This window comes from Sapajus apella, unplaced genomic scaffold (genome assembly GCF_009761245.1).
Source record: "Sapajus apella isolate SASKATOON/1434 unplaced genomic scaffold, GSC_monkey_1.0 scaffold8, whole genome shotgun sequence".
NCBI lineage: Eukaryota > Metazoa > Chordata > Mammalia > Primates > Cebidae > Sapajus > Sapajus apella.
The window spans coordinates 13815320-13842657 of NW_022436948.1; the positions used below are offsets into that span (position 1 = coordinate 13815320).

Below are 27338 nucleotides of genomic sequence, written 5' to 3' on the forward strand. Positions count from 1 at the left end.
GGGAGCCACTCAGGGTTGAGTCCAAAGGTGAAAGTGAAGAACTGAACGGTGTAACCCTGAAGCATCAGGAGAGGAGGGAAGAGGGGGAGAGCCTGAGACGTGGCAGAGCCAGTGAACACCTCGAGTGGGAAGGCCAGGCAAAGACAGGCAGCCAAGCCAGGAGGCCTGGGAAGGGAGTAAAGACAGGTGCTGGGGTCTGGCTCTCTCTAATGGACCTGCCAAACAGACCCAGGCAAGTCAGTTAAGATCTCTGAGCTTCTGATTCTCCCCTGAAGCCCGGCCACCATGAGAAGGGTCACCCAGCAGGACCCCTGGCAGAGGGAAGCGAGAAGATGTATTCCTGAGTGCTTTGCAGACCACTCCGTTTATGAGGTGAGAGGCTGGAGGTGAGGATAATTAAAGTCAAAGATTCTAAGACAAGGTGAAGAGGAAAGACTCCAGGAAACACTTAAAAGAGGTGATTAATTTGGCCACAAGCAAACAGTATTGGGGGTCATGCCCCCCCAGCCTAACGAAAGGTAAGACAGAAGGGGCCCCGGGAAGGCTAGACCCAATTCAGACAGGATTAAGTTTTGATGGAAAAAGTTTTGCTTACGGGGATGGTCTCAAGATGGATTTTAATAATAAACTAAGAATAAAGCATCCCAAACTCCCCAAGCACGTAACTCCCCAAGGCAACAGGCATTTTGCAGGGAACATGATATTTTTGGTTAGGTCTTATCTTCAAAAGTGCTGTGTTAAAAGCAAATGATTTGCAAATCCTTGATTTATTTACAAATGGGTATTTTGGTAAAATACAAGAATAATGTGTTATCCATGTACCTGATTTATTTATTCAAAATGAAACCTTTATTGAGTTCCTGTAATGTTCCAGAAACAAATTCTGTTTATAAAACTGAAAGAACTTTTATAAACTTTCTGTTTATAAAACAGAAAGATGCCACTCTACAAATTGTGACCTAAAAAATAAACACATTGACACCAAGTCAGTGAAGAAACTCCATTGAAATTCCAGGAAGAATATGGACTATTCCAAGACATAGGACTAGCTACCAGGAAGCTTCCATCCCAGTGCAAACTCTGACACTAAGCTGTATTTATTCAATTTTCCTTCCTTCATTCAACAAAGTATTACTGTGTGCCCACAGACCTGGGCACTGGCTAAGCTATGGCCTGTGCAGAAGGCAGATAGAGAAAAGTAAGCGTGGGATAAGGGCTCAGAAAGAAACGCAGAGGATGCTGGGGAGTCTATGGCCAGGGGGCCCAGCCTGGAGGGCTTCCCGGAGAGGGTGAGCCTGGAGCTGGGACCTGCAGGATGAGTGGAATTCAGCCAAAGATAACAAGGGCAGTGCAAGCAGAGAACAGCTGTGGGGCCCTAAGCATGGAGAACTGTGGGCCTCAGCTTCCCATGGATAAAATCAATGGGTGGGACTCTAGTAATTACAGAGAACATGGACTCAGGCCTTACACAGCGTCTCAGTTTTGAGCACTTTAGGCAGACTGACTTGTCTAATCCTCACCAAAGCCATGTGAAGTGGATAATCTATTTTCCCTGTTGTGTAGATAGGGAAAGACAGGCACAAAAGCCTTAGTGATTTGTCCAGTGCCACTTTGGAGTGGTCAAACCAGCATGTGGACAAGGGGATCTGGCTTGCGAAGCACTGTACATCCCAATCCATGAAGCTGTTGGGTTGGAGCTTTGCAAGAGCTCACATTTCCAATGCTACTTTTTTAAACCCAATTAAACACAAAACTGTTACTGTCACCAGCTGGGTGCGGTGGCTCACGTCTGTATTCCCAGCACTTTGAGAGGCCGAGGCAGGCAGATCACAAGGTCAAGAGATCTAGACCATCCTGGCCAACATGGTGAAACCCTGTCTCTACTAAAAATACAAAAATTAGCCAGGCATGGTGGCGTGTGCCTCTACTCTCAGCTACTTTGGAGGCTGAGGCAGGAAGACTGCTTGAACCCAGGAGGCGGAGGTTGCAGTGATCTGAGATCGCGCCACTGCACTCCAGCCTGGAGACAGAGCAAGACTCCATCTCAGACAAACAAACAAACAAACAACTTTTGCTATCACTGGTGCCTCCAGATATGTGCTCACTCTCAGCAGAAGACTGTAGGATTCCACCCAGCTCCTGGATATGAGCAGAAATCATTCCCCTCTCATCTGCCGTCCCCTCCCTCTCCTCTCCAAGAAAACCTGCAAGTTAACAGAACTTCTTAACCCCCGACCAACACAGGCTGTGCCTGCTTCTTGTCAGGCCCAAAAGAACAAAGAAGGGCCTCCTCTCTTCCATTGTCCTCCTCTTAAGCGCAGAGAGCCCTTTCCTCGTATCGATGAATGGGTAAGGTCACACCCCGGGAGCCACGGCGCTGACACACATCCCAACTCAGGCTTGGGCTCCCTTTGATCATGTGTCTTTTTCCTGGTCCTGCAGCCCCATGGCTTTTCTCTTTCTGCTTAGGGATGGGGGTATTGTATTACCCTGTTGTGTGTTATCTGTACAGTTTGATTGGACTTTGTTATTTTGAATGAACACATGAATCTCAAATTAGCCTCTCAGCAGAATCGGCTTCTGAGTGATTCATGTTAAGAGTTGATGCTCTGTATACAATAGGCAAATCATCAGATTTTGGCATCCTGCTGGGTGAGCACGTTTGGGAGAAGGAAAAACAACTCATTATGTTTTAGAGAAGCTTAGGCAATTCTAACATGGAATAATAAAGAAGTTAGACCATACTCTACCTTTGTAAGAATGAACAACAGCCCTAGACACAGAGGCTGTGGCAGGTCCATCTAAGAGGATGCTTTCGGCCAGCAAAGTGAATCTGCTTTATACATGCTTAGTTTCCTTTGTAAAAAAAATCTACTTGCAATATTTGTTGTTTCTTTTAAATGATGTTTAAATAGTTCTAGAAGGATAAATAAATATTTCAATTTAATGCCACAAGAAATGAGGGCTCTGCTAGCATTAGGTTGAGTATAACACAACAACATAATATCAGCCTAATCAGGAATAGCTTTTTTTTTTTTTTTTTTTTTTGAGACACAGTCTTGCACTGTCGCCTGTGCTGGAGTGCAGTGGAGTGATCTTGGCTCATTGCAACCTCCACCTCCCAGGTTCAAGCGATTCTCCTGCCTCAGCCTACCAAGTAGCTGGGATTACAGGCATGTGCCACCACGCCCTGCTAATTTTTTGTATTTTTAGTAGAGATAAGGTTTCACTATGTTGGCCAGGCTGACTTTGAACTCCTGACCTCATGATCCACCCGCCTCAGCCTCCCAAAGTCCTGGGATTACAGGCATGAGCCACCGCGCCCAGCCAGGAACTCAAAAAAAAGCATCCCCTAACACACACACACACACACACACACACACACACACACACACAGAAAAGCCCTTTAAATCACTGTATACATATAGCCACAAAAAAATCACCCTGAATCCTTTTGCACGATCCAATGTATTTACTCAGAAAACTTCCCACCAGGGACCCCAGGGCCTCTCTGAAATGCAATACTCTTACTCATTTGAAATACCTAACCTCAAAATAATTTATGAAATTCATTCCACCTTTGCAGCATCAAGGAGAAAATTCGTTATGGGAAAGCGCTCCAGTAAAAAGCATACCAATGGTCAGCTGAAATACGAACACCCAAAATTAGTGGTATAGAGTCTTTGAAAGTCAAGACATTCCACTAAAGCCACTGTGAATATATTCTAAACAAGCATTTTCATGTGAAGTCTCAACCACCTCATCACCTATGTCCGTGTACGGTGACACACGTTAACACGATTTTTAGAGGGAAAAGTGAAAAAAATCTTCCTAAATCATGCCTGTATTTCCAGTCTTCTCTAACCTTAAAAGATCTGAGCCCTTGCCATTATTGGATTATAAATATATACCCGAAGAGAGAGAGGCAAAAGCAACAAAAGCTGGAGATCAGAGAAAGAAAAAGCATGCCGTCTTTGCTATTGAAACATTATTAAATTCATTGCTTTGACACTCTGACAGTAATTGCGCTGAGAGGGATTGGATTTGGTTAATATTACTTTAAAAGGGCTGTTGAGAATTTCCTGCAGGAGAGGCCAGTGTGCAAGGCACAGCTTTCACTGGGTTTTCTTTGTTGTTCTCACAATCCTGAGAAGCTTGATGCTCATCTTATTTTTGACAGCACAAAACCCTTGGAAAAGCACCCCAAGTACCACAGAAAGCTCTGCCACTCCCAGGCCTGGTTCCGTTTTCAACTGTGACCTGTGGAGCCGGTAATCCAAGCTGATTCACTTGTGAGGTTCCTGCCTTTGTCATCTTAATAAACAAAGACAGAGCCAGGCACACTTACGACTATCATTTTCCTAATAATGGCAGAGCTATGACACCTCCGGCTACCCAAGGGTATTGTTGCAAAGAGCCGAAAATAGTGTGATTCACTTACAGTTTCTGAATGTTCTCTTCCTTGCTAATCTAAGCCCAAAGAGTTCTAATCAAGTGTGATCTCATAACAACATGCGTGACTGCGTCCGTATGTGAAGAGGTTCTCTCTCCTGGGTGAGGAGGAAATGATTAGCCTGACTGGTGCCCAGCCAAGGCTGGCCCTAGAAAAGCCCTGGACAATGGACCTCCCCCAGGTTAGACATGAGAGCATCCCACAGCGCCCATCCCGTTAGTAAGGAGACAGCTCTCTCTACCTTGGAAGTCTCTAAAGTCTAAGTTCTAAGTCAAGGCCTAGAGCTGCTTTCGTCACTGTTCAGAAAAGAAATGGCTTTCCTGGCCAGGTGCAGGGCCTCATGCCTGTAATTCCAGCATTTTGGGAAGCGGAGGAGGGTGGATCATTTGAACTCAGGAGTTCGAGACCAGCCTGGGCAACATGGCAAAACCCCATCTCTACTAAAAATACAAAAATTAGCTGGGCACGGTGGCCCATGCCTATAGCTCCAGCTACTCGGAAGGCTGAGGCAGAAGAATCGATTGAACCTGGGAGGCAAAGGTTGCAGTGAGCTGAGGTCGCACCACTGCACTCCAGTCTGGTCAAAAGAGTGAGACTCCATCTCAAAAAGGAAGGAATGAAAGAAAAGAAAGGAAGGAGAGAAGGAGGGAAGGGGGGAAGGGAGAAAGGGAGGAAGGGAGGAAGGGAGAAAAGGAAGAGGGGAGGGAAGGAAAGGCTTTAAAACAGAACTAGATTATCATTATTAAAATTAAAATTAGATTTATCATTAGATGTTGAATTTTTTAAAAATATGTGTTTCTTGAAAGGATAGAGAAAGCTGCCATATGATCCAGCAATTCCACTCCTAAGACTCGAGTTTTCTGGTAAGTGAAAACAGGGCGTATAGCAGTATTATTCATATTAGCCAAAGTGTGGGAACCACTCAAATGGATTGGCCAATTCTGGTATATCCATATATGGAGCATTATGCAGTCATGAAAAGGAAAGAGACACTGACACATGTTCTAACTTGGACAAATCTGAAAAACATTGTGCTACATTCAAGAAATCAGTCACAAAAGACCACATATTATATAATTCCATTTATATGAAATGGCCAGAATAGGCAAATCCACAGAGATGGAAAGTAAATTGGTAGTTGCCTAGGCTGGCAGAAGAGGGAAATGGGAAGTGACTGCTAATGGGTAGAGGGCTTCTTCTGGGTGGGGGGGGCGGATAATAAAAATATTGTAAAATTAGGTGGTGATGGTTGCACAACTGTGAATATACTAAAAAACACTAGATTATATACTTCCAAATTGTGGCTTTTATAGTACATATAGTTATTAATTTAGCCAAGATCACACCACTGTGCTCCAGCCTGGGGAACAGAGTGAGATTCTGTCTCAAAAAAAAAAAAAAAAAACATTGACTAAAACAGCTCTTGAGTGGCTACCATATGTAAAGCAAAGACAATGAAAGCACCAACATCCCTGGCACTAAGTGAAAAATAATCTCATGCCATCTTAACACTGGCTCTTTTAGGCCTAAGCAACTGGTCTCACGAGTATGCAAATAAGAAAAGCAGCTAACACTTACCTGATGCCTACTAGGTACCAAACACTGTCTCAAGCTCTTCCCATATATTAACTCATTGACCCTTACTCCAACTGAGAGAGATGTGTCATTATGATTCCCATTTTACAGATTAAGAGACTGAGGCTTGGCGAGGCACAGTTGCCCACGCCTGTAATTGCAGCACTTTGGGAGATGGAGACAGGCAGATCACCTGAGGTCAGGAGTTCAGGACCAGCCTGACCAACAGGGAGAAAGTCTGTCTCTGTTAAAAATACAAAATTAGCCAGGCGTGGTGGCACATACCTGTGATCCCAGCTACTAGGGAGGCTGAGGCAGGAGAATCACTTGAACTCGGGAGGCGGAGGTTGACGTGAGCTGAGTTCGTGCCACTGCACTCCAGCCTGGACAACAGAGTAAGACTCCGTCTCAAAAAAAAAAAAAAAAAAAAAGGAACCTCCCTAGCAAGTTACTTTTAAGTAACTTGCCCAAGGTCACATAACTATTACAGGGCGGAGCCAGGTTGCAAGCCAATCACTCCAGCTTCAGATTCTACTCTTTTAACCCTCACACTGGCATTAACCCAACTCACAAAACAATTCCATGGAATAAAAATATAGAAACCCAGCCTAGCCAACATGGTGAAACCCTGTCTCTACTAAAAATGCAAAAAAAAAAATTAGCTGGGTGTGGTGACAAGCACCTGTAATCCCAGCTACTTGGGAGGCTGAGACATGAGAATTGCTTGAACCTGGGAGGCAGAGGTTGCAGTGAGCCATGACTGCACCATTGCACTCCAGCCTGGGCAACAAGAATGAAACTCCATCTCAAAAAAATAAAGAAATAAATAAAATAAAAATGTAGAAAAATTGTAAAACAGACTGCAATTGCTCAGCCTTTCTGAGGCTCAGAGAGTGCAGAAGCACAGCGCCACGCACGGAGCGCACAGTCGGTGATCATCACCTGGCCAGGCCCTCACCTGTGGACCACCCCGGCCCGGTGCAGGTGCTCCACAGCAGAGATGAGCTGCCGGATGTATCTGCGGGCCTCGGACTCCTCCAGCCGCTTCTTCTCATAGATCTTGTGCATCAGGTTGCCCCCAGGGCACAGTTCCATGACCAGGTAGTAGCTGTTTTCCGTCTCTAAAATATCAAGGAGCTGAGTGATATTGGGGTGGCGGATCATCTGCTGGATCTGTCCCTCTCGCCGCAGGTTTTTGGTGACATAGGTGTCCTTTTTGGCTCTCTTCTTATCGATGACTTTTATGGCCACCTACGGAGAAACCAAGATCGTACCTGTTATCAGACGTGACAAACAATAGTGATTTCTGGGCTACTCTCAAGAATCCAGGGAGAATGCATAGCTATTTCTCTGCAGCAGGAGAAACAACTTATTTAAAGCAGTATCAGCTGGACGCGGTGGCTTACGCTTGTGATCCCAGCGCTTTGGGAGGCTGAGGCGGGCGGATCACGAGGTTAGGAGTTCGAGGTTTCAACATGGCGAAACCCCATCTCTACTAAAAAAAATGCAAAAAAAAAAAAAAAAATTAGCCAGGCGCGGTGGCGTGCACCTGTAATCCCAGCTACTCCAGAGGCTGAGACAGGGGAATTTGCTTGAACCAGGAAGGTGGAGGTTGCAGTGAGCCGAGATCGCGCCACTGCACTCCAATCTGGGTGACAGAACAAGACTCTGTCTCAAAAAAAGTAAAAATAAAAATGTAAAACAGCATCAACAAAAAATATATATATACACATTCATATTTATGCATATACCATATATATATGTATACATAAACACACACACATACACACATATACGTATAACATTAGGAAAAAATAAAAAGGTCCAGTTATTAGGGAAGACAATGGAATTTATCTAAGAAAGTCTGAATGGCTGTCTGGAAGGCACAGTGCAGGGTTAATGTCCAACTTCTGTTTCTGCAGGATGGGAAGATGAAATAATTTCTCCTCCAGCAAAGGACTCTTCCCAGTCCCTCTCAGGACTCAACATCATCTCCCTCCAGATCTGAGGACCCCCAACCACTTCAGAAACAGCTAAATCTGGCCCCAATCTTAGTTCCAGGGTACAGTTGCAGGGCACTGCCCAAAGATGCAGCACCCGTCACCTTGCCCGCCCTCTCTCTGCCCTGCATAGGCCCTCGAGCCCCAGGGTCCACCTCCTTGCCTTGTTGAATCACTCCCGGGGAAATTCAGCCACCACTGTCAGGACCCAACCTCTGCTGTTACTCCACAGTCACATCTCTCCCACCCCCAGGAAGCTCCTCCTGGGGCATTTCCCCCACAATCAACTTGTCACAAGAGGTAGGGTGGGAGGGAGGGAAAAACAGAAGGAAGGATGGAGGGACAGAAGGGAAGGGAAGATTGTCATTTCTACCCCAAATCCGCATCTGTCTCCAGTCCTCTTTCCTCTAGGGGAAGTCACCTCTCCACGGTGTTCACCCTTTTCCTCCCTCCCTTTCTTCCTTCTTTCCTTCCTTCCTTTCTACCTTCCTTTCCTCCTTCCTTCCTTCCTCTCTTCCTTCTTTCTTTCCTTCCCTCCTTCCCTCCCTCCCTCCATTCCTTCCCTTCTCTTTTCCCTTCTTCATTCCCTCCTTCCTTCTTTCCTTTTCTCCTTCCCTCCCTCCCTTCCTTTCTCCTTCCCTCCTTCCTTCCCTCCTCCTTTCCTTCCTTTCTACTTTCCTTCTCTCCTTCCTTCCTCCCTTCCCTCCTCCCTTCCTTCTTTCCTTCTTCCCTCCCTCCCTTCCTTATTTCTTTCCTTCCTTCCCTCCTTCCTCCCTCCCTTCCCTTCTCTTTCCCTTCTTCCTTCCCTCCTTTCTTCTTTCCTTCTCTCCTTCCCTCCTTCCCTCCTTCCTCCCTTCCTTCTTTCCTTCTTCCCTCCTTCCCTTTCTCCCTTATTTCTTTCCGTCCTTCCCTCCCTCCCTTCCTTCCCTTCTCTTTCCTTCTTCCTTCCCTCCTTTCTTCCTTCCTCCCTTCTTCCTTCCTTCCTTCCATCCTCCCTCCCTCCTTCTTTCCCTCTTCCCTCCCTTTCCTTCCCTCCTTTCCTTCTCTCTGTCTCTTTCCCTCTCTCTCTTTTTCTCTTTCTTTCTTGACAGAGTCTCACTATTTCCCAGGCCGGAGTACATGGTGCAATCATGGCTCACTGAAGCCTCAAACTCCTGAGCCTAAGCGATCCTCCCACCTCAGCCTCCCAGGACCTGGGACTATAAGCACACACCACCACGGCTGGCTAGTTTTTTTCTTTTTGTAGAAAGGGATCTCCCAATGTTGCACAGGCTTGTCTTGAACTCCTGGTCTCAACTGATTCTCCCCCTCAGCCTCCCAAAGTGCTGGTGTCACAGGCGTGAGTCGCTGCACCCAACCGCCCTGTTCTTTCTTTTGTCTTCACTCCCCTCTCTAATGTGATCAGTCACTGACATCAACACATGATGTCAATGTCTTCTGCCAGCTGCCTCGCCACCTGTCCTTCCTCTCTGTTCCCCTAACCACCCATCTGGTTCATTCCAACCATTGCCCCAGCGCCCAGACGCCCTGTCATTAACTGAGACACGAGCACCCAGGAACTCCTCACGCAGCTGTGGAGCCTCCCGGTGCAGGAGGAACACAGCGGACCCCCCATTTCCCTTTATTTCTCTTTTTTGTAATTATATTTTGTGCCTTTTTCACAATGCCCTCAATACGCATTATGTGCAATACGCCATATACAGAGGTACAAGTACATAAATAAATATAAGTAAAAAATACAGATGAATACATGTTTTCAGTAAGGGGCTCAAATACTATTTTGTGGACATAGTTCCTGATAAAGAAAAAAACAGGCCGGGCATGGTGGCTCACACCTATAACGCCAGCACTTTGGGAGGCCAAGGCAGGCAGATCACCTGAGGTCGGGAGTTCCAGACCAGCCTGACCAACATGGAGAACCCCCATCTCTACTGAAAACGCAAAATTAGCTGGACGTGGTGGCACATGCCTGTAATCCTACAAGGGAGGCTGAGGCAGGAGAATCACTTGAACCCGGGAGGCGGAGGCTGCAGTGAGCTGAGATTGCACCACTGTACTCCACAGTGGGCAACAAGAGTGAAACTCCACCTCAAAAAATAAAGAAAAAGAAAAGAAAAAAAAAAAGGAAGTCTGAGATCTAATGTACAGCAGGGCGACCAGCGTTAACAATAATGTATTGCACACTTGAAAACTGCTAAGAGGCCGGGCGCGGTGGCTCATGCCTGTAATCCCAGCACTCTGGGAGGCCAAGGTGGGTGAATCATTTGAGGTCAGGGGTTCGAGACCAGCCTGGCCAACATGGTGAAACCCTGTCTCTACTAAAAATACAAAAATTCACTGGGCAAGGTGGCCGGAGCCTGTAATCCCAGCTACTCAGGAGGCTGAGGCAGGAGAATCGCTTGAACCAAAAAAGAGAAAAAGAGAGAAAGAAAGAGAGAAGAAAGAAAGAAAGGAAGGAAGGAAGGAAAGAAGAATGGAAGAAGGAAGAAAGGAAGAATGGTGGAGGTTGCAGTGAGCCGAGATTGATCGCACCATTGTACTCCAGCCTGGGCGACAAGAGCGAAACTCCGTCTCAGAAAAAAAAGAGAGAAAGAAAACTGCCAAGAGAGATCTTTTTAATGTTCTCAACACGCACAAAAGAATGATAATCTTGTGAGGTAACGGACGTGTGCATGAGCTTGGCTGTGGAACCATTTCACAACGTGCCCACTGACTGGAGCCTCACGCTGTGCACTGTAAGGACGTGCGGTCATCTGTCAATTAAACCTCAATAAAGCTGGGGGGAAAAGGCCTTAAAAAACAAAGAGAAAACAGAAAAGAGAAAAAAGTCCAAACTAAAGGCAAACTTTGAATTAAACAAAATAGTGAATGAATCAAAGTCTGGCCGCCACCAGCATGGACTAAGGTATGGACATCACCTCTTCCTGAAGCTCCTCCCAGCCTCCCGAATTCACTCTACACTCTGCCTCCAAATCAGCGGGTCTGGAGCTCTGATCTCTTGCAGAAGCTCCTGAGGGCTCACTGCTGCCTACGCGAGCAGCCAAGCATCTTCATCAGCCCCACCACCACCCAGCCCCAAGTCCTCCCAGCTCTCCCTCCTGGCCATGTCTCCTCGCTCCCTTGGACATGCATTCTGTCACTCTCCTAGTGCTCCAGCCACCCCCTTGCATCACTCAAGCCCCAGACCCCAAGTCCTTCAGAGGCTAACCTCCCTTCCAGAGAAATTCCCCTGCACCCTCCTTCCCTACACATCAGAATCAGCGGTAAGCTATAAGACAGTCTTGGCTTAACCACTCCCCCTTCACGACACACAGCACTTTATAAACAGTAAGTGACTAATAGTGACTAACCGACAGGATCGCCAAAGCAAAAATGGCTGTAAACAGCATAATCTACTATCCCCTCTATAGAACAGTGTCTGTTTTCTGTTGTTGTTGTTTTGTTTGTTTGTTTGCTTGTTTTTTTTGTTTTTTTTGTTTTTTGTTTTTTTTTATTTATTTATTTTTTTGTTGTTTTTTTTTTTAAGACGGGGTTTTACCCTGTTGGTCAGGCTGGTCTTGAACCCCCAACCTCAGGTGATCCGCCCACCTTGGCCTCCAAAGTGCTTGGATTACAGGCGTGAGCCACCACGCTCGGCCTGTTTGCTTGTTTATTGAGATGGAGTCTCATTCTGTCACCCAGGCTAGAGTGTAGTGGCTCACTATAAACTCCGCCTCCCAGGTTCAAGCAATTCTCCTGCCTCAGCCTCCTGAGTAGCTGGGATTACAGGCGCCCGCCATCACACCAAACTAATTTTTGTATTTTTAGTAGAGACAGGGTTTAGCCATGTTGGCCAGGCTGGTCTCGAACTCCTGGCTTCAAGTGATCTGCCCACCTGGGCCTCCCAAAGTGCTGGGATTATAGGCGTGAGCCACTGCGCCTGTCCCAGAGTCTTATTTTAATAGGGAGGTTCAGGCCCTTAATCAAAGATGGGAGTAACAAAGAGTCAATCAGCCCCCAAGGGGACCAGACAGGCTGGAAGAGCCCCTGCCACCCACACCTCACAGCAAGGGGCCTGCACTACCCCAAGTCAGCTCCAGCCGATGCTCTCAGCCCACAGGAGTTAAAGTTACACTCTGGCTGTGTCCGGCCACAACTAGTTCAAGAGATGCTAAACTAACAGCTCGTAAACTGTTACCCTCCAAAAACACATAGACACACACATATTTCATATCCATCCTCAGGGAGGTGGAGAAGGAATGCTGAATAGTACAATTAGGCATTGTCTTTGCTCAACTCTGTGTTGCAGTATTTAAAAAACCCTCTGGCAATGAAATTCTTAAAAGTACTATGAATAAACAAGTCTAAAAGCCCAGCAGTAATACAATCTGCCTTTTTAACAGAGCATACGATTATTTTTAAGATACCTTGTTGAGCTTGTTAATTGTCTGTACCAGGTTGAGTAATGGCCTAATCTTTGGATCATGTAAATGTGATTTTATTTGGAAAAAAAGTCTTTGCAGAAGTGATTTAGTGCAGAATTCTGAGACTGAATTAACCTAGATTACCTGAGTAAGCCCTAAACGTCCTCATAAGTGTCCTTATAAAATAGAGAAAAAAAGGAGCTTTCACACAAATAAGCAGAGGGAGCAGCCACGGGAGGAAGGAGGCAGACATTGGGGCCACAAGCAGAGGAATGCTGGCTGCCAATAGAAGCCAGAAGAGGCGGGAAAGGATCCTACCCTAGAGTCTCTGGCAGGACCATGGCTCTGCCAATACTTTTTTTAGACTTTTGGCCTCCAGAACCGTGAGAGAATCAATTTGTTACTTTAAGCCACCAGAGTGGTAATTTGTTATAGTGGCCACAAGAAAAAAACAGCTTCTCTGAAAAAATAAGAAAGGAGTCTATCTGATGCTGTCCTTTGGGATGCGTTTCCAGGCATGAAGAGACCCTCCTTGGCAGTGGGGAACGACACCACCTTTCACTGGCAGCCTCCCTCTCCTCCTCACTCGAGCCCCTCCATGTAGTCGCAGGAGCCTCTGACAATTCCTCGTTGACTCCACCATCCCCTCTGCTCCCCCACATCCATGAGACCCACAGGGAGCAAAGTCTTCACAAACTCTCTCTCAGGCTCCACTCCCTGGGCTGAATCAGCCCGTACCAGGGTTTTGCACTTCCAAGAGTTTTGTCAAGGTGGAACTCTAGAAAGCTCATAATTAGTTAGCAAACGTCTACCCTGCAGACGCCCCCGAAAAGAAGGAACAGCCCTGGTGGCTCTTTCCATGAGTCTGGACCTCTTTATCACAGCTGTACGATTGCAGTCATCCTAACAATTAGTGTTGGTTCTAACATGCCAGGCTTAGGGGTGCACGCCAGGCTTTCCTTCGGGCAGTTCTTCCTGTACCATCCGACTTTGCGCAAATGCAGTATTTCCAAGCACTTCTCCCCACTCCCTCACCGCTTGCTCTTCCTCCAGCCCATCCTCCTCCCTTTCTTAAAGGTGAAAAGACAAGGCAATGAGGTGATTTAGGGTGCTGGGGAAATTCCCACTGGAAACCCCTCCAGGCCCTCATCCTCACGCCACTCAGTCCAGCCCTGGCCTTGGGCCATCGTACCAAGGCCTTCCGTGAAGCGGGCCCAGTGCGATAAGCCAAAAAATGGCCTCCCAAAGATGAGCCCAAATGCTAGTCCTTGGAATCTGAAAACGTTATCTAATTAGGGAAATGGGACTCTGCAGACACAATGAAGTGAATGGTCTCAAGACGGCGAGACTGCCCTGGATTATCTGGGAGTCCTAAATGCCATCAGAAGTGTCTTTAAAGAGGGTGGGGGCTGGGTGTGGTGGCTCACGCCTGTAATCCCAGCACTTTGGGAGTCGAAGATGAGTGGATTACCTGAGGCCAGGAGCTCGAGACCAGCCTTGCCAAAATGGTGAAACCCTGTCTCTACTGAAAATACAAAAATTAGCCGGGTGTGGTGGTGCATGCCTGTGATCCCAGCTATTCGTGAGGCTGAGGTAGAAGAATTGCTTGAACCCGGGAGGCGGAGGTTGCAGTGAACCAAGATCAAGCCACTGCACTCCTGCCTGGGTGACAGAGATGAGACTCCGTCTCAAAAAAAAAAAGTGGTGGAGAGGGGATCAGATAGACAAGCAGAGAAGAAAGCAAAGTGAAGACGGAGACAGAGAATAACATGGCCACATGCCCAGGAGATGCCAGCAGCCAGCAGGAGCTGGGAAAAGCAAAGTCCAAGTCTCCCCTTGGGTCTCTGGAGGAGGCGTGGCCCTGCTGACACCTTGATTTTGGTCCAATGAGACTGATTTTGGACTTCCAGCCTCCAGACTGTGAGGAAATCACTTTCCGTTGTTTCAAGCCACCAAGTTTGTGGTCATTTGTTACAGCAGCTGCAGGAGACTAACACAGCTGGTGCATGCCCTACCATCATCTGACATCTTCACTCCCAAGTTCTGCCAGTCAATCGTCCCTCCATGAAAACCCTGAGCCCTTAAGCTACCTCACCAGGGAGAAGATTTCCTAGTGAACTCCCTCTCGATTTTCGTACTAGCTCATTACCAGGTTGTTTTCATCCACCCCCTGACTTACAAGCTCGGCACTGATAATACTGAAATGGAATGCCATTCTTGATTACACAAAACCATGTAATCAACTTCATCTATAACAACTGAAATGGGGAAAAAATGAATGAGAAATTAAGGAAAAGTCAATCAGTGATCAGCAAAGGGAGACGTCTAATTCAATTTGACAGTAATCAGAGGTTTGCAGGCAAAACAGACCTAACGCTGACTCCAACTGGGTAAAGCCCAGTGCAATGATGGATCTCTAGCTGCAAAATAAACTGCTCGAGTCGGGAGAGTTTTACAGAGTGAAATTAAATCTCTGCTACCAAATGGCGGTAAAATAAGCAAGTTTAGCATGTTCCAGGCAACAGAAGTGATAGCACCACACCAATCAATGGCTCTTACCAAGGCTGCACATTTGCCGATTCACTTGAGGTTGAGGCCCCCAGCCAGTGTCGCCAGGGAACTCCCAATTCAGTCCATGGGTGTGGATGTGTGACTGGGAATGGGGAGTTTCAGAAGGGTATCTAAGCCTGGATGTCACCATGAGCACAAAAAACAACAACAACTTTCTGTCAAAGATCAGTAAAACCAAGGTTCAGCAACAGATTCAAGTTGCAAGGCTTTTCAAAATTTTACAAAGGAATCAGTTTTCCAAAGATTTCCCCCATATTTGCAAGATTAGTAGAAAGTGCTGCAGTGGTGGAAAATTAGTAGAAAGAGAACAGCACAGTTGTAATATGAGATGACAGTTGAAAGAGTTAGTCATCAATTTCTTTTTTAAATTAAGAAATAGCAGCTTGTGCAACATGGCGAAACTTCATCTCAGGAAAATAAACCAGGTGTGGTGGCTTGTGCCTGCAGTCCCAGCTGCTAGAGGGGCTGACGTGAGAGGATCACTTGAGTCCAGGAGTTCCAGGCTGCAGTGAGCTATGATCTTACCACTGCACACAAGCCTAGGCGACAGAGTGAGACCCTGTCTCAGAAAAAAAAAAAAAAACAGGAATAGCATTTCTCACAATCTAGTAGTTCACCCTCCTTCCCTGCCAGAAAAACAACCAATCAATGGTGATGGATAAAATCAGCAAACCAACTTTTTTTTTTTTTTTTGAGATGGATTTTCCCTCTTGCTGGAATGCAACGGCCACAGCCTCCACCTCCTGGGTCAGCTAATTTTGTATTTTAGTAGAGATGGGGTTTCTCCATGTTGGTCAGGCTGGTCTCAAACTCCTGACCGCAGGTGATTCGCCTGCCTTGGTCTCCCAAAGTGCTGGGATTACAGTCGTGAGCCACCACACCCGGCACCAACTTTTAAATAAATAGCTAAGCTCATAAGAAAGCAATGGAAATCCCCCAAGGCCAAAAAATTACTAGCAGCAGCTACAGAGATAAAGAAATACAAGATGCAGGAGACTGAATGAAAGATGGGAAATCCAGCTGGACGCCGTGGCTCACACCTGTCACTGCAGCACTTTGGGAGGCTCAAGTGGATGGATCAGTTGAGGTCAGGAGTTCAAGGCCAGCCTAGCCAACATGGTGAAACTTTGTCTCTACTACAAAAATTATCTGAGAATGTTGATGCATTCCTATAGTCTCATGCTACTTGGGAGGATGAGGCATGAGAATCACTTGAATCCGGGAGGCAGAGCCTGCAGTGAGCCAAGAAAGCTCCATTGCACTCCAGCCTGGGTGACAGAGCGATACTCCATACCAAAAATAGAAAAAACAGAGAGAGGAAACTCTAAGGAAGAGAGGAAGAGAAGAAAGAATTTGCCCTGCATGAAAGGAAAATGCTGCTCTCCCCAACACAGGACAGGAGGAAGAAGCCATGTATGTGGATTTCAATCCATCAGAAGGGTCATTTTCTAACCATCATGGAATTCATGCTTGGTGGCCTTTGTTAGGCATTAAGAGAAAAAAATCCGCCGGGCACGGTGGCTCACGCCTATAATCCCAGCACTTTGGGAGGCCGAGGCGGGTGGATCACGAGGTCAAGAGATCGAGACCATCCTGGTCAACACGGTGAAACCCCGTCTCTACTAAAACTACAAAAAATCAGCTGGGCATGGTGGCACGTGCCTGTAATCCCAGGTACTCAGGAGGCTGAGGCAGGAGAATTGCCTGAACCCAGGAGGCGGAGGTAGCGGTGAGCCGAGATCGCGCCATTGCACTCCAGCCTGGGTAACAAGAGCGAAACTCCGTCTCAAAAAAAAAAAAAAAGAGAGAGAGAAATCCAATGTAGAATTTTTCTTAGAATAAGGGATGTACAAAATCATCTGGGCCCAGTAATGTGCCCGGTAATGACACACACTTCCATCAACCAATAGTTCCCTAAGATAACGTACATAAAGAAAGCACTTAGTACAATGTCTGGCACACGTGAAGTGCTCCTTGGATTGGCACTGTTATTATCATTACCAATTTACTTTAATGAATTAACCTGTAGAGAGGGTGAAAAAGCATTCGCGCTAAGGAAAAATATGTGCATTTCCTTGACCAGTGGTTTCAGCATATTAAAAAAGAAGGCTGAACTGTATCAGTGTTTCGAACTCTCTGGAATAGAGTTGCTTTTAAATCCCAAGGCAGTGACTTCCTATCAGGCAAGTCTCTCATCTTCTTTAAATATTGACTTAGCTGAGACTATCTACATAGGATCAGAGTTAACAGGATTTTAAATTCATCCCTTCTTCCTGTGTCACCCTTCACTGCCTTTAAAATTCATTACTCTGAAACACGTCAAGTATTGATGTATCCAATCTCCAAAATGAGAAGTCAGATATAAAATGGATCTTCTATGTGACTGAGAGGAAGAAAAAAAAACTGATCAAAGAGACTCCTCTTTAATATCGCAGATATATACATACATGTTTTACACATTATACAATGTGCTGTATTTTAGAAAGTTCATGTCTTTCCCTAGTCAAAGCACTTTTACATCGTGTTGTAAATATCAAAATGCATGGAGAATGGGAAACCCTGATCAACGGAGTTTTCTTTTCACATGGAAATTATCCCCCCAAAAAAGCTTTCTTTCCAGAACACTTTGGTTTCTTAATAAATACTGTATGCTGGCCAGGAACAGTGGCTCACTCCTATAATCCCAGCACTTTGGGAGGCCAAGGAGGGTGGATCACTTGAGGTCAGAAGTTCAGGACAAGCCTGGCCAACATGGTGAAAACACATCTCTACTAAAAATACAAAAATTTATTTTTATAATTGTGGCAGGCGCCTGTAATCCCAGCTGCTCGGGAGGCTGAGGTGCGAGAATCACTTGAACCTGGGAGGCGGAGGCTGCAGTGAGCTGAGATTGCACCACTGCACTCCACCCTAAGCAACAGAGCAAGACCCTGTCTCGAAAAATAAATAAATAAATAAATACAATAAATACTGTATGCTAAACTCAAATGAATCGTCCCTTCTTTAACAGATGTTTATTAATCACCTGAAATATACCTGCCAGCGTTCCAGGTATAAGTGTATGCAGGCTGAACATCTCCAATCTCTAATCTGAAAACCCAAAATCCAACATGTTCCAAAATCTGAAACTTGTTAAGCATCAACATGATACCTCTAGAAAATGCTCCTGGAGCACTTGGAATTAAGGGTGCTCCACTGGGCACAAGCAAATATCCCAAAATAAAAAATAAAATTAAAAAATCCCAAATCTAAAACACGTTCGGTCCCAAGCAGATAAGGGATAATTAACCTGTACTATAAAAGAGTCATGGAGCTTTAGGTCCGTTTTTGGGGGAGGGGAGGATAATTCAGATTCTTTTTAATGGTTCAAGATTGCCATCTGCAATAGACAGAACAGTGTACATTGAAGCCCTACCCCCGACGTGACTATTTAAAAAGACAGAGACTTTAAAGAGGTTATTAAGGTTACATGAGGTCATTAGGGTGGGGCTCTAATCCAATAGGACTGATGTCCTTATAAGAAGGGGAAGAGACTCCAACACTTTCCTTCTCTGAGCCCGCACAGAAAGGCCATGTGAGGACACAGGGAAAAGGCGGTCATCTAGAAGCCAAGGGGAGAGCCTTGGGAGAAACCAACCCCACTAGCACCTTGATCTCGGACTTCCAGACTCCAGAACTGTGAAACGTACATTTCCGTTGTTTAAGCCAGCCAGGCTATGGTATTTTGTTGTGTCAGCCTGAGAAGACTAATAGACCATCTGGGCATCCTACAATTCTGCAGGATTCCCTGCAGAAGAGTAAAAATGTAAGAACAAAGGGCTAGCATTTGTTCACTGAGGGCGAAAGCCAGGTCTTATAGATCCTGTTTCACTCTCTTCCTCCCTTCCCCAGTCTGGGGACGTCACAGCAACAGCAGCTGGGCACACAGGCTCTGAAGCTGCAAACCCTGCAAACCCTGGCTCTGCCGCTTGGTACCTTGGACCTCTCTAAGCCCTAGTTTCCCCTCTTGTTTAAATAATGCAAGAGGGATAATAGTGCCTACCTCATAGGGATGTTGAGGAAATAAATATCTACAAAAGGTCTGTAGCATTGGAAGCATCAATGAGTGGTGATCAGTAGGCGCTGCATGTTTGGTACAGGGGAGCAGGTAGGCACAGAAGCCAGACAGCCCCTGCCCCGGACTCCCACTCCCACCACTCCCATGACTGCCCTCACCAGGATCCCTGGTACCCGGAGGCCACTCTCCCTGCTGACCTCTCACACCTCCCTTGCTCTGCCAGTCCCACACCTCCTGCTTCTCCCCATGAAGCCTCCTCGAGGTTCTGTCCCAAGGCTTCCTCTGCTGGGGAGGTACATGTCCACCCGTCCACTTCTAGCACCCTCATGACTGTCCATCTGCACATGAGTGCCAATGCCTGTCCTGCTCACACCTCTTCCTGAGCTCCGGCACGCCTCTGGCCATTTCCCAGCCTGTTACCTCCCCCTGCCCCCACTCCTCTCTGGGGCTCCCAGCTCAGCCTAAAGCACCATCATCCACAGGTGGCCCCACTGTAACTTCCTCCAGCTACCCCGCCCCTAGTCCCACACCTCATTCATCACCAAGGGTCTGTCACCTCCACCTTGGAAAATCTCAGTCCCCTTCCCCTTCCTTCCCATACTCCCCTGCTGCAGCCTCACCATCACCCCTCTGGTGGAGTTCAGCCTTCCTGCTAATCTCTCTGCCTCCTGTCTCCCACGCCAGCCCGGCCTGGAATTCCCTCCCACACACTCTTGGCCAGGTCAACTCCCAATTCCCACCCGCCACTGGCCTCAGGTTACAGTTTGCTTCGCCACCCAGACTAGCTGGGGTCATTCTGGGCCTCCCCAGCTGTCACAGCCATCACACACACGCTTAGCTGCTGTGATACCCTCCACTGTACTTTCCAGGAAAACAGAAACGGTATCTGGCCCCCCAGCACCTAGCACAGCGCTGCGCTCATGGGAGCAAGGGAAAGAGGGAATAAATGAATAAACGAATGCATGTGTAGAAAATTCCACCAGTGCACTACCGGTCAGTATAAATTCTTAGTTGTCTCTGCCACTGCCTTGGGAAGTCCCACCTCTTAAGCTCTCAGATTTCCCAATTACAATGTAGGTAACCAATGCCTTCCATTCAGACGTGAAAATCATCAAATGTGGATGCTCTCTGTGGACATAGTTTCAGCTTGCGTGCGATCGTGATTCGCAGAGTCCACAGACCTCCCTTTGAGAAATGTCCCACAGGCAGATGGCTTGAACCCAAGAGTTCAAAACCAGCCTGGGCCACACGGTGAAACCCCGTCTTTAGCAAGAAAGTACAAAAGCTTAGCCAGACATGGTGGTACATGCCTGTGTTCCCAGCCACTTGAGAGGCTGATGTGGGAAGACGGCTTGACCCTGGGATGCTGCAGTGAGCCATGATCGTGCCACCGCACTCCAGCCTGGGCGACAGAGTGAGACCCTATCTCAAAAAAAAAAAAAAAAAAAAAAGAAAAGAAAGAAACGTCCCCCCCTTCTCAGAGAGGCTTCCCCAACTAGCCTAATTCCAACTCTACCCCTCTCCTCCCCCAACCCGGGCATTCACAATCCCCTAACCCTATCCCCACCCCCCATCCCTCCAAACTCCCCCCTCAACTCACTAGGCTACAATAGGGTTTCCTTTGTCACCACAGGAAAGTCTCCCACCTCCAGACCCCTGCTGGGATCAGCCCTTTTGGCTCCTTCTCACCCTTTTCCAAAGCCCAATTTTTTCTTACAACACTTCCAGAACCCCCTTCCAGGCACCAAACCCTTGGTCATTTCAAAAGTGACTGAGCCCTGTGTGTCCAGCGTCCAGCACCACGTCAGGAACCTGGAAGGAGCTCCATCAGCAGGCCCTGGATAACAACAGGGCCAGCATGGACCTGGACAGAGAGGAAGGATGGCCGCGTGGCCACGGCCAGCCCCGATCCCAGGTGTGCCTTCCAGATTCCACTTTGGGATGGACAGCAGCCTTCCAGCTGATGATGAATGCCAATGCTGGGAAGTAGGGACGAGGAGGCCGAGCAGCTCTGGGAGAGTCCCAACAGAGTCAGGCATTTAGGGTCCCTGCTGAGTCCAAGGCAGTGAACTCTCTGCTTGCCATCCAGCCTTCCTGCTACAGAAAGTGGTTTCTCACTTCCGAAAAGTGTGGCTAAGAGCTGGGGACAGGTCATGGGGAGAAGGGGTGCTGGGGAGACGACATGCCCAGCATTACAGCAGGCGTTTCATGACAGAAGGGCCCTCATTCTTCACCACCAGCCCCCATGTGCGGTCCTAAAATTCCTGGTACGCCAATGTCTAATTCTGGGCTATCCCCCTGGTGGGTACCCTATCTCTGTCCCAAACTTGTCTAAGCTGTCATCTTCTCCAGAGCAGCTAATCCAGAGGGACAGGAAGGCTCCCCAAAAGCAAGGACCAAATATACCCAGGCTCCCTGTCAGCTCCTAAAGGAAAGAATCAAAGTCCTGAGGAGGCCGGCACCACTCCCATCAGGCAGCTCCCGGCTCCCTCTGCTTGACTGCCTCCTCCTCGCCATTCCTCAGCAGCAGAAACAGGTGTGTTCCCTCCCGGGGGCCTTGGCCACATAACACTCCCTCAACCTCTAAGATGCTGCCGAAATGTCAGCTCTCAGAGAGGCTTCCCTGCCTGACTCATTTATAACCACACCACCCGGGGCTCACAATCCCTGTACCCTGAGGCTATCTGTCCCCACAGCACTTATCCCCTCTGAAGTCCCACAGAACTGAGTGAGCATGGAATCTGCCAGAAGCTTGGAAGCCCCAGAGGGAAGGGATGGTTCCTCACTGACATACTTAGCACATCCATAACAGCCCAGCACACAGACAGCACTCAATGAGTATGTCTTGAACGAACGAATCCAAGTGCAGTTGGAAGAAGAAGAATCTATTAACTGTTTCAGAACCTGTTACGGGCTAAGTTGTGTCCTCTCCCAAAATTCCAGCTCTGGCCCCAGTGAGATGGTACAGTTGACTCTCCATGGGTTCCATATCCATAGATTCAACCAACCTCAGATCAGAAATGTTGGGAAAAAATAATTCACAAAGTTCCAAAAGGCAAAACCTGAATTTGCTGCATGCCAAGTACTAAGTCGAATCCACATGAGTGAGGTGATGGGTAGGCATTGCCTTAGGTATTCCAAGTAATCTGGGGATGCATAGGTTATAGGCAAATACGACACTATTTATTACCAGGAACGTGAGCATCCTTGGATTCTGGTATCTGAAGGAGATCCTACCCAGCACTTTGAGAGGCCGCGTGGGCGGATTACCTGAGGTTGGGAGTTTGATACCAGCCTGGCCAACATGGCAAAACCCCGTTTCTACTAAAAATACGAAAATTCGTCGGGCACGGTGGCGCATGCCTGTAATTCTAGCTACTCGGGGAGCTGAGGCATGAAAATCACTTAAATCCAGGAGGCAGAGGTTACAGTGAGCCGAGATTGCATCACTGTACTCCAGTCTGGAAGATAGAGTGAGACTCTGTCTCAACAACAACAACAACAACAAAAGAAGATCCTGAAACCAATCCCTGCAAATACAGAAAGATGCCTGTATTTGGAAACAGGGCCTTTAAAAAGGTAAATAAGGTTAAATGAGGACATGAGGGTGATGCCCTAACCCAACAGGACTGGTGTCTTGATAAGGGGAGAGGAGAGACACCAGGGATGAGAGCACAGAGGACGTCTGTGTGAAGACACAGTGAGAAGGCAGCCTTCAGCCAGCCAAGGAAAGGAGGCCTCAGGAGAAAGCAAAACTACTGACCCCTTGATCTCAGGAGTCCAGCCTGTGGAACTCGGAGAAAATCAATGTCTGTTGTTGAAGGCCCCCCAGTCTGTGTTATTTACTATAGAGCCCCAGCAAACCAAAGCAGAACCTTTCCGATGGTTATTAGTAATAACAGAATGGTTTGCTTTGTAAATCTCATCATAAAAATTAAAACCTGGTGGATAGCGCTGGAGGAAATGATTTGGGCAGGGTGGGCAAACGGAAAGCTCCCAGAGCAATGAAGGAAAGGATGAGGGGCCTGAGGGCTCTCCGCTCCAGCCCAAGCCTGAATTCTGCATAAAAGGGCTGAAAACTGTGGTGATTAGCATGACCCAGTGGGAAGTTCTGAAAATAAATTGGTTTCACACCGTCTTCCAAAGAAACGATGTGTGTAAATGCATCCGAGTGGAACGTGCTCCTGCGTGGATGATACTTATTTAACAGAAAACAGAAAATATCCTTTGCTGGCTTTATAATTAATTTCGGTGTTGCTCCAATTCACAGAGAAGCTATGCTAGACAGCAAACACACACACCCCTGTCTTTTACAGGGGCCCATTAATTGCTACTATTTATGAAGCAGCGTTCAACTGCTCTGACCCCTGGCTCCCTCCTGGCCACCCTTCTGCTGCTGAGCTAAAATTCCCCTTTTTGCAAATGAGAGGAAAAAAGTTTCCTTCCCCAGTTTACACGACAAAGCTCATTAGGACAGATCTTGGCGGTGCTAACAGAACCAGGTGCTGGGCAAAGGCAAAAAGCTCGGCTCTAAGAAGAAAAACAATGTCAGTTCCCAGTGCAGGACTGGGAAACCCTCCCACATCCACGTAGGGGCGTTCTGAAGCCGCTTTCCTGGGGATCCTCTGCACGCCCGGACTCCGGCCCCAATTCAGTAAGCAAATCACCCTGGAAACGCATCCTACTGGTGAGAAACCAGAAACTGGTTCCTGCAAGAGAGGAATGCAAAACCGAGCATTTGGAGATAGCCAGGCAGAATGGCTGGGCTGCAGAGACAGCTGCGGGGCCTGGGCGATGGCCGGAATTCTTATCAGAAGACTGCTACTTAGTTAAAATATGTGTTCTTCCTTCCTCCAAGATGCATTTATTATCCACAAGGATAAAATTAACTCTCAGTCCCTCCGGAGTCCTGCCTACTTGTCGTGCACCAAAACTCGGGCATCTTAAAGGCAGATGAGTATTGTCAAAACAGGTAATGTGGCTGGGTGCAGTGGCTCACGCCTATAATCCCAGCACTTTGAGAGGCCAAGGCAAGCAGATCATCTGAGGTTGGGAGTTCCAGACCAGCCTGACTAACACGGAGAAATCCCCATCTCTACTAAAAGCACAAAATTAGCCAGGCGTGGTGGCACATGCCTGTAATCCTAACTACTCAGGAGGCTGGGGTAGGAGAATCACTTGAACCCGGGAGACAGAGATGGCAGTGAGCCGAGACTGCACCATTGCACTCCAGCCTGGGCAACAAGAGTGACACTCTGTCTCAAAAAACAAAAAAAGAGAAAAAAGAAAAGAAAAAAACAGGTAAAGTCAAAAAGGTCCAGTTTACAAGTTTTTTGAGACCATATGTAATTCATCTTGGCACTCCCCAAAATGTTTGACCCCTGCAACACAATTGATAAATATATTGGCCAAAAAAAACCCTAAACACCCAATGGTCTTAAATCCTCAGAAACTCCCATTCATTCCCCAGTAGCCCTGTCTGTTTCCAGTCTTTTCCAACTCTGCCCAATTTTTAATCATCCAGAGTGTAACTTTGCAACAACTGAGAGGAAGCCTCAAATTACATAATCTAAAAGCAAACAGATCCACAGGATCCAAAGAAACAATGGGCTGGTTATGCATGACCACCCCTCACCAGCCGTGACAGGGGACTCAATCCCTGCTGGACACCCCGACATGCTGGGTGTGTCTCTCCCTCACTGCCTCTCTAAGGTCACATTCACAATCGTTCCTCCTCGCTGAGGCCTGCATCCTCCCCACCTGTGGCTTGACCCGTTCATCACCTTCCCCTGGCTCCTCCCTACAACTGACTGCCAAGTCTCCTCCGGAAGGTTCCTTCCTGGCCACCCCCCTGCTCTGGGCAGCCTCCTGCCAGGCCCCCGGCACTCCTCCACCTCCCAGATTTCAGCCCTTTCTCACACAGGCCCCAGAGTCTTCTTTCTATGGACAGTTACAGTCATCATCTGAATAAAGTCCAGATTAGTCCATGAGAAATTCAAAGTCCTTCATGATCGCTGCCAGCACCACACTTCCACCCATGCCTCCCTCTCCACTTTTTTCCCCTTTAGAACAAAGTTTATTTTGACTAGCTTACATTCTATCAATTTTTGTTTAGCCAAATTGCCTATGGTCAAATAGAATTTTCATTCTTCAAATGCTTTTACATAATAGTCACAGTGAGACACATATTCCTTAAGTTTTTGTTAATTTAAGAAAGAATTTTTTTGAGACAGAGTCTCGCTTTTTGAGACAGAGTCTCGCTCTGTTGCCCAGGCTGGAGTGCTGTGGCAGGATCTCAGCTCACTGCAATCTCCACCCCGTTCAAGCGATCCTCCTGCCTCAGCCCCACTAGTAGCTGGGATTACAGGCACGGGCCACCATGCCCGGCTAATTTTTGTATTTTTGGTAGAGACAGGGTTTCACCATGTTGGCCAGGCTGGTCTCAAACTCCTGACCTCAAGTGATCCGCCTGCCTCAGCCTCCCAGAGCACCCAGCCCGTCCGCACCTGGCCCATGCGCAAGAATTTTTTTATTGCGATGAAAACACCTAAATAAAAGTTACTATCCTCACCATTATTTTTTTTTTCTTTTGAGGTAGAGGCTCACTCTGTCACCCAGGCTGGAGTGCAGTGATGAGATCTCAGCTCACTGCAACCTCTGCCTCCTGGGTTCGGGTGATCCTCCCACCTCAGCTTCCCGAGTAGCTGGGATTATAGGCGCCCGCCACCACATCTGGCTAATTTTTGTGTTTTTAGTAGAGATGGGGTTTCACCATGTGGGCCAGGCTGGCCTCAAACTCCTGACCTCAAGTGATCCACCTACCTCCCAGAGTGCTGGGATTACGGGCGCCAGCCAGCGTGCCCGGATGGTCCTCAGCATTTTTAAGTGCACAGGTCAGAGGTGTGAAATATATTCCCATGGTTGTGACTCCTCTCTACTGTTTATATCTTCCAGGTGTGCCATGCTGCCTCCCTGCTTCTCACACATCCAGCCCACTAACGGTCCCCACCTGGGCACTGTCACTCTTGGTTCAGAGGGAACAACCTCAGAATGGTACAAGAGAATCCACAGGAGACATCCCCGCCTCAGCTACGTGTCCATTGCCATCTAACCAAGATCTGCGAGCCACATCTGTAATTCTACATTTCCTACTAGCCACAGTCAGTAAAAGGAAACAGGTGAAATTAGCTAACAATCTATTTCCTACAACCCCATTTATCTAAAATATTATCATCTCAGCATGTGACCAGTATTTTGAAATTCTTTATTTTTTTTATTTTATTTTTTTTATTTTTGAGATGGAGTCTCACTCTGTTGCCCAGGCTGGAATGCAGTGGCACAATCTTGGCTCACTGCAACCTCTGCTTCCCGGGTTCAAGCAATTCTCCTGCCTCAGCTTCCTGAGTAGATGGGACTACAGGCACGCACCACTGCACCCAGCTAATTTTTATATTTTTAGAGACAGGGTTTCACCATGTTGGCCAGGCTGGTCTCGAACTCCTAATCTTGTGATCCACCCGCCTCAGCCTTCCAAAGTGCTGGGATTACAGGTATGAGCCACCGTGCCTGGCTACTTGAAATTCTTAAAGAGATATTTTGAATTTTTTTTTTCACACTATGACGTTTTGAGACCTGGGACGTGTTTTTAAAATTGGAGCATATCTCAGTTTGGACCAGGCACTTTTTTTTTTTTTGAGATGGAGTTTCACTCTTGTTGCCCGAGTTAGAGTGCAATGGCACGATCTCAGCTCACTACAACCTCCACCTCCCAGGTTCAAACTGGATGCAGTGACTTACACCTGTAATCCCAACACTTTAGGAGGCTGAGGTAGGCGGATCGCTTGAGCCCAGGAGTTCAAGACCAGCCTGGGAAACATAGTGAAACCCCATCTCTACAAAAAATACAAACATTAGCCGCATATGATGGCACACACCTGTGGTCCTAGCTACTTGGGAGGCTAAGGCAGAAGCCTGAGCCCAGGGGCAGAGGTTGCAATGAACCGAGATCATGCCAGTGCATTCCAGTCTGGGCGACAGAGCAAGACTCTGTCTCAAAAACAAATAAACAACAACAGCAACCACAAAATCTGGAGAATGAATGAAGGAAGGAATAAATGCTCTGTTTTCTCATCTACAAAGCACATATGAGATTACCAGTCACACACATTGGTTTTTTTATTTGTTTGTTTGTTTGTTTTTTCTGAGATGGAGTTCTACTCTTGTTGCCCAGGCTGGAATGCAGTGGCACGATATCGACTCACTGCAACCTCCACCTCCTG

At 47.2% G+C, this 27338-nt stretch overlaps 1 protein-coding gene across 1 annotated transcript in view; it reads right to left on the reverse strand.

Annotated features, from left to right (window-relative positions):
• The window catches only part of HUNK (hormonally up-regulated Neu-associated kinase), a 131248-nt gene that overhangs the window by 69322 nt on the left and 34588 nt on the right, over nt 1-27338 (reverse strand). The window contains exon 2 of the mRNA XM_032277044.1: nt 6987-7279. Within this exon, the coding sequence (XP_032132935.1) occupies nt 6987-7279 (293 nt within the window). The remainder of the gene's footprint in view (nt 1-6986; nt 7280-27338) is intronic.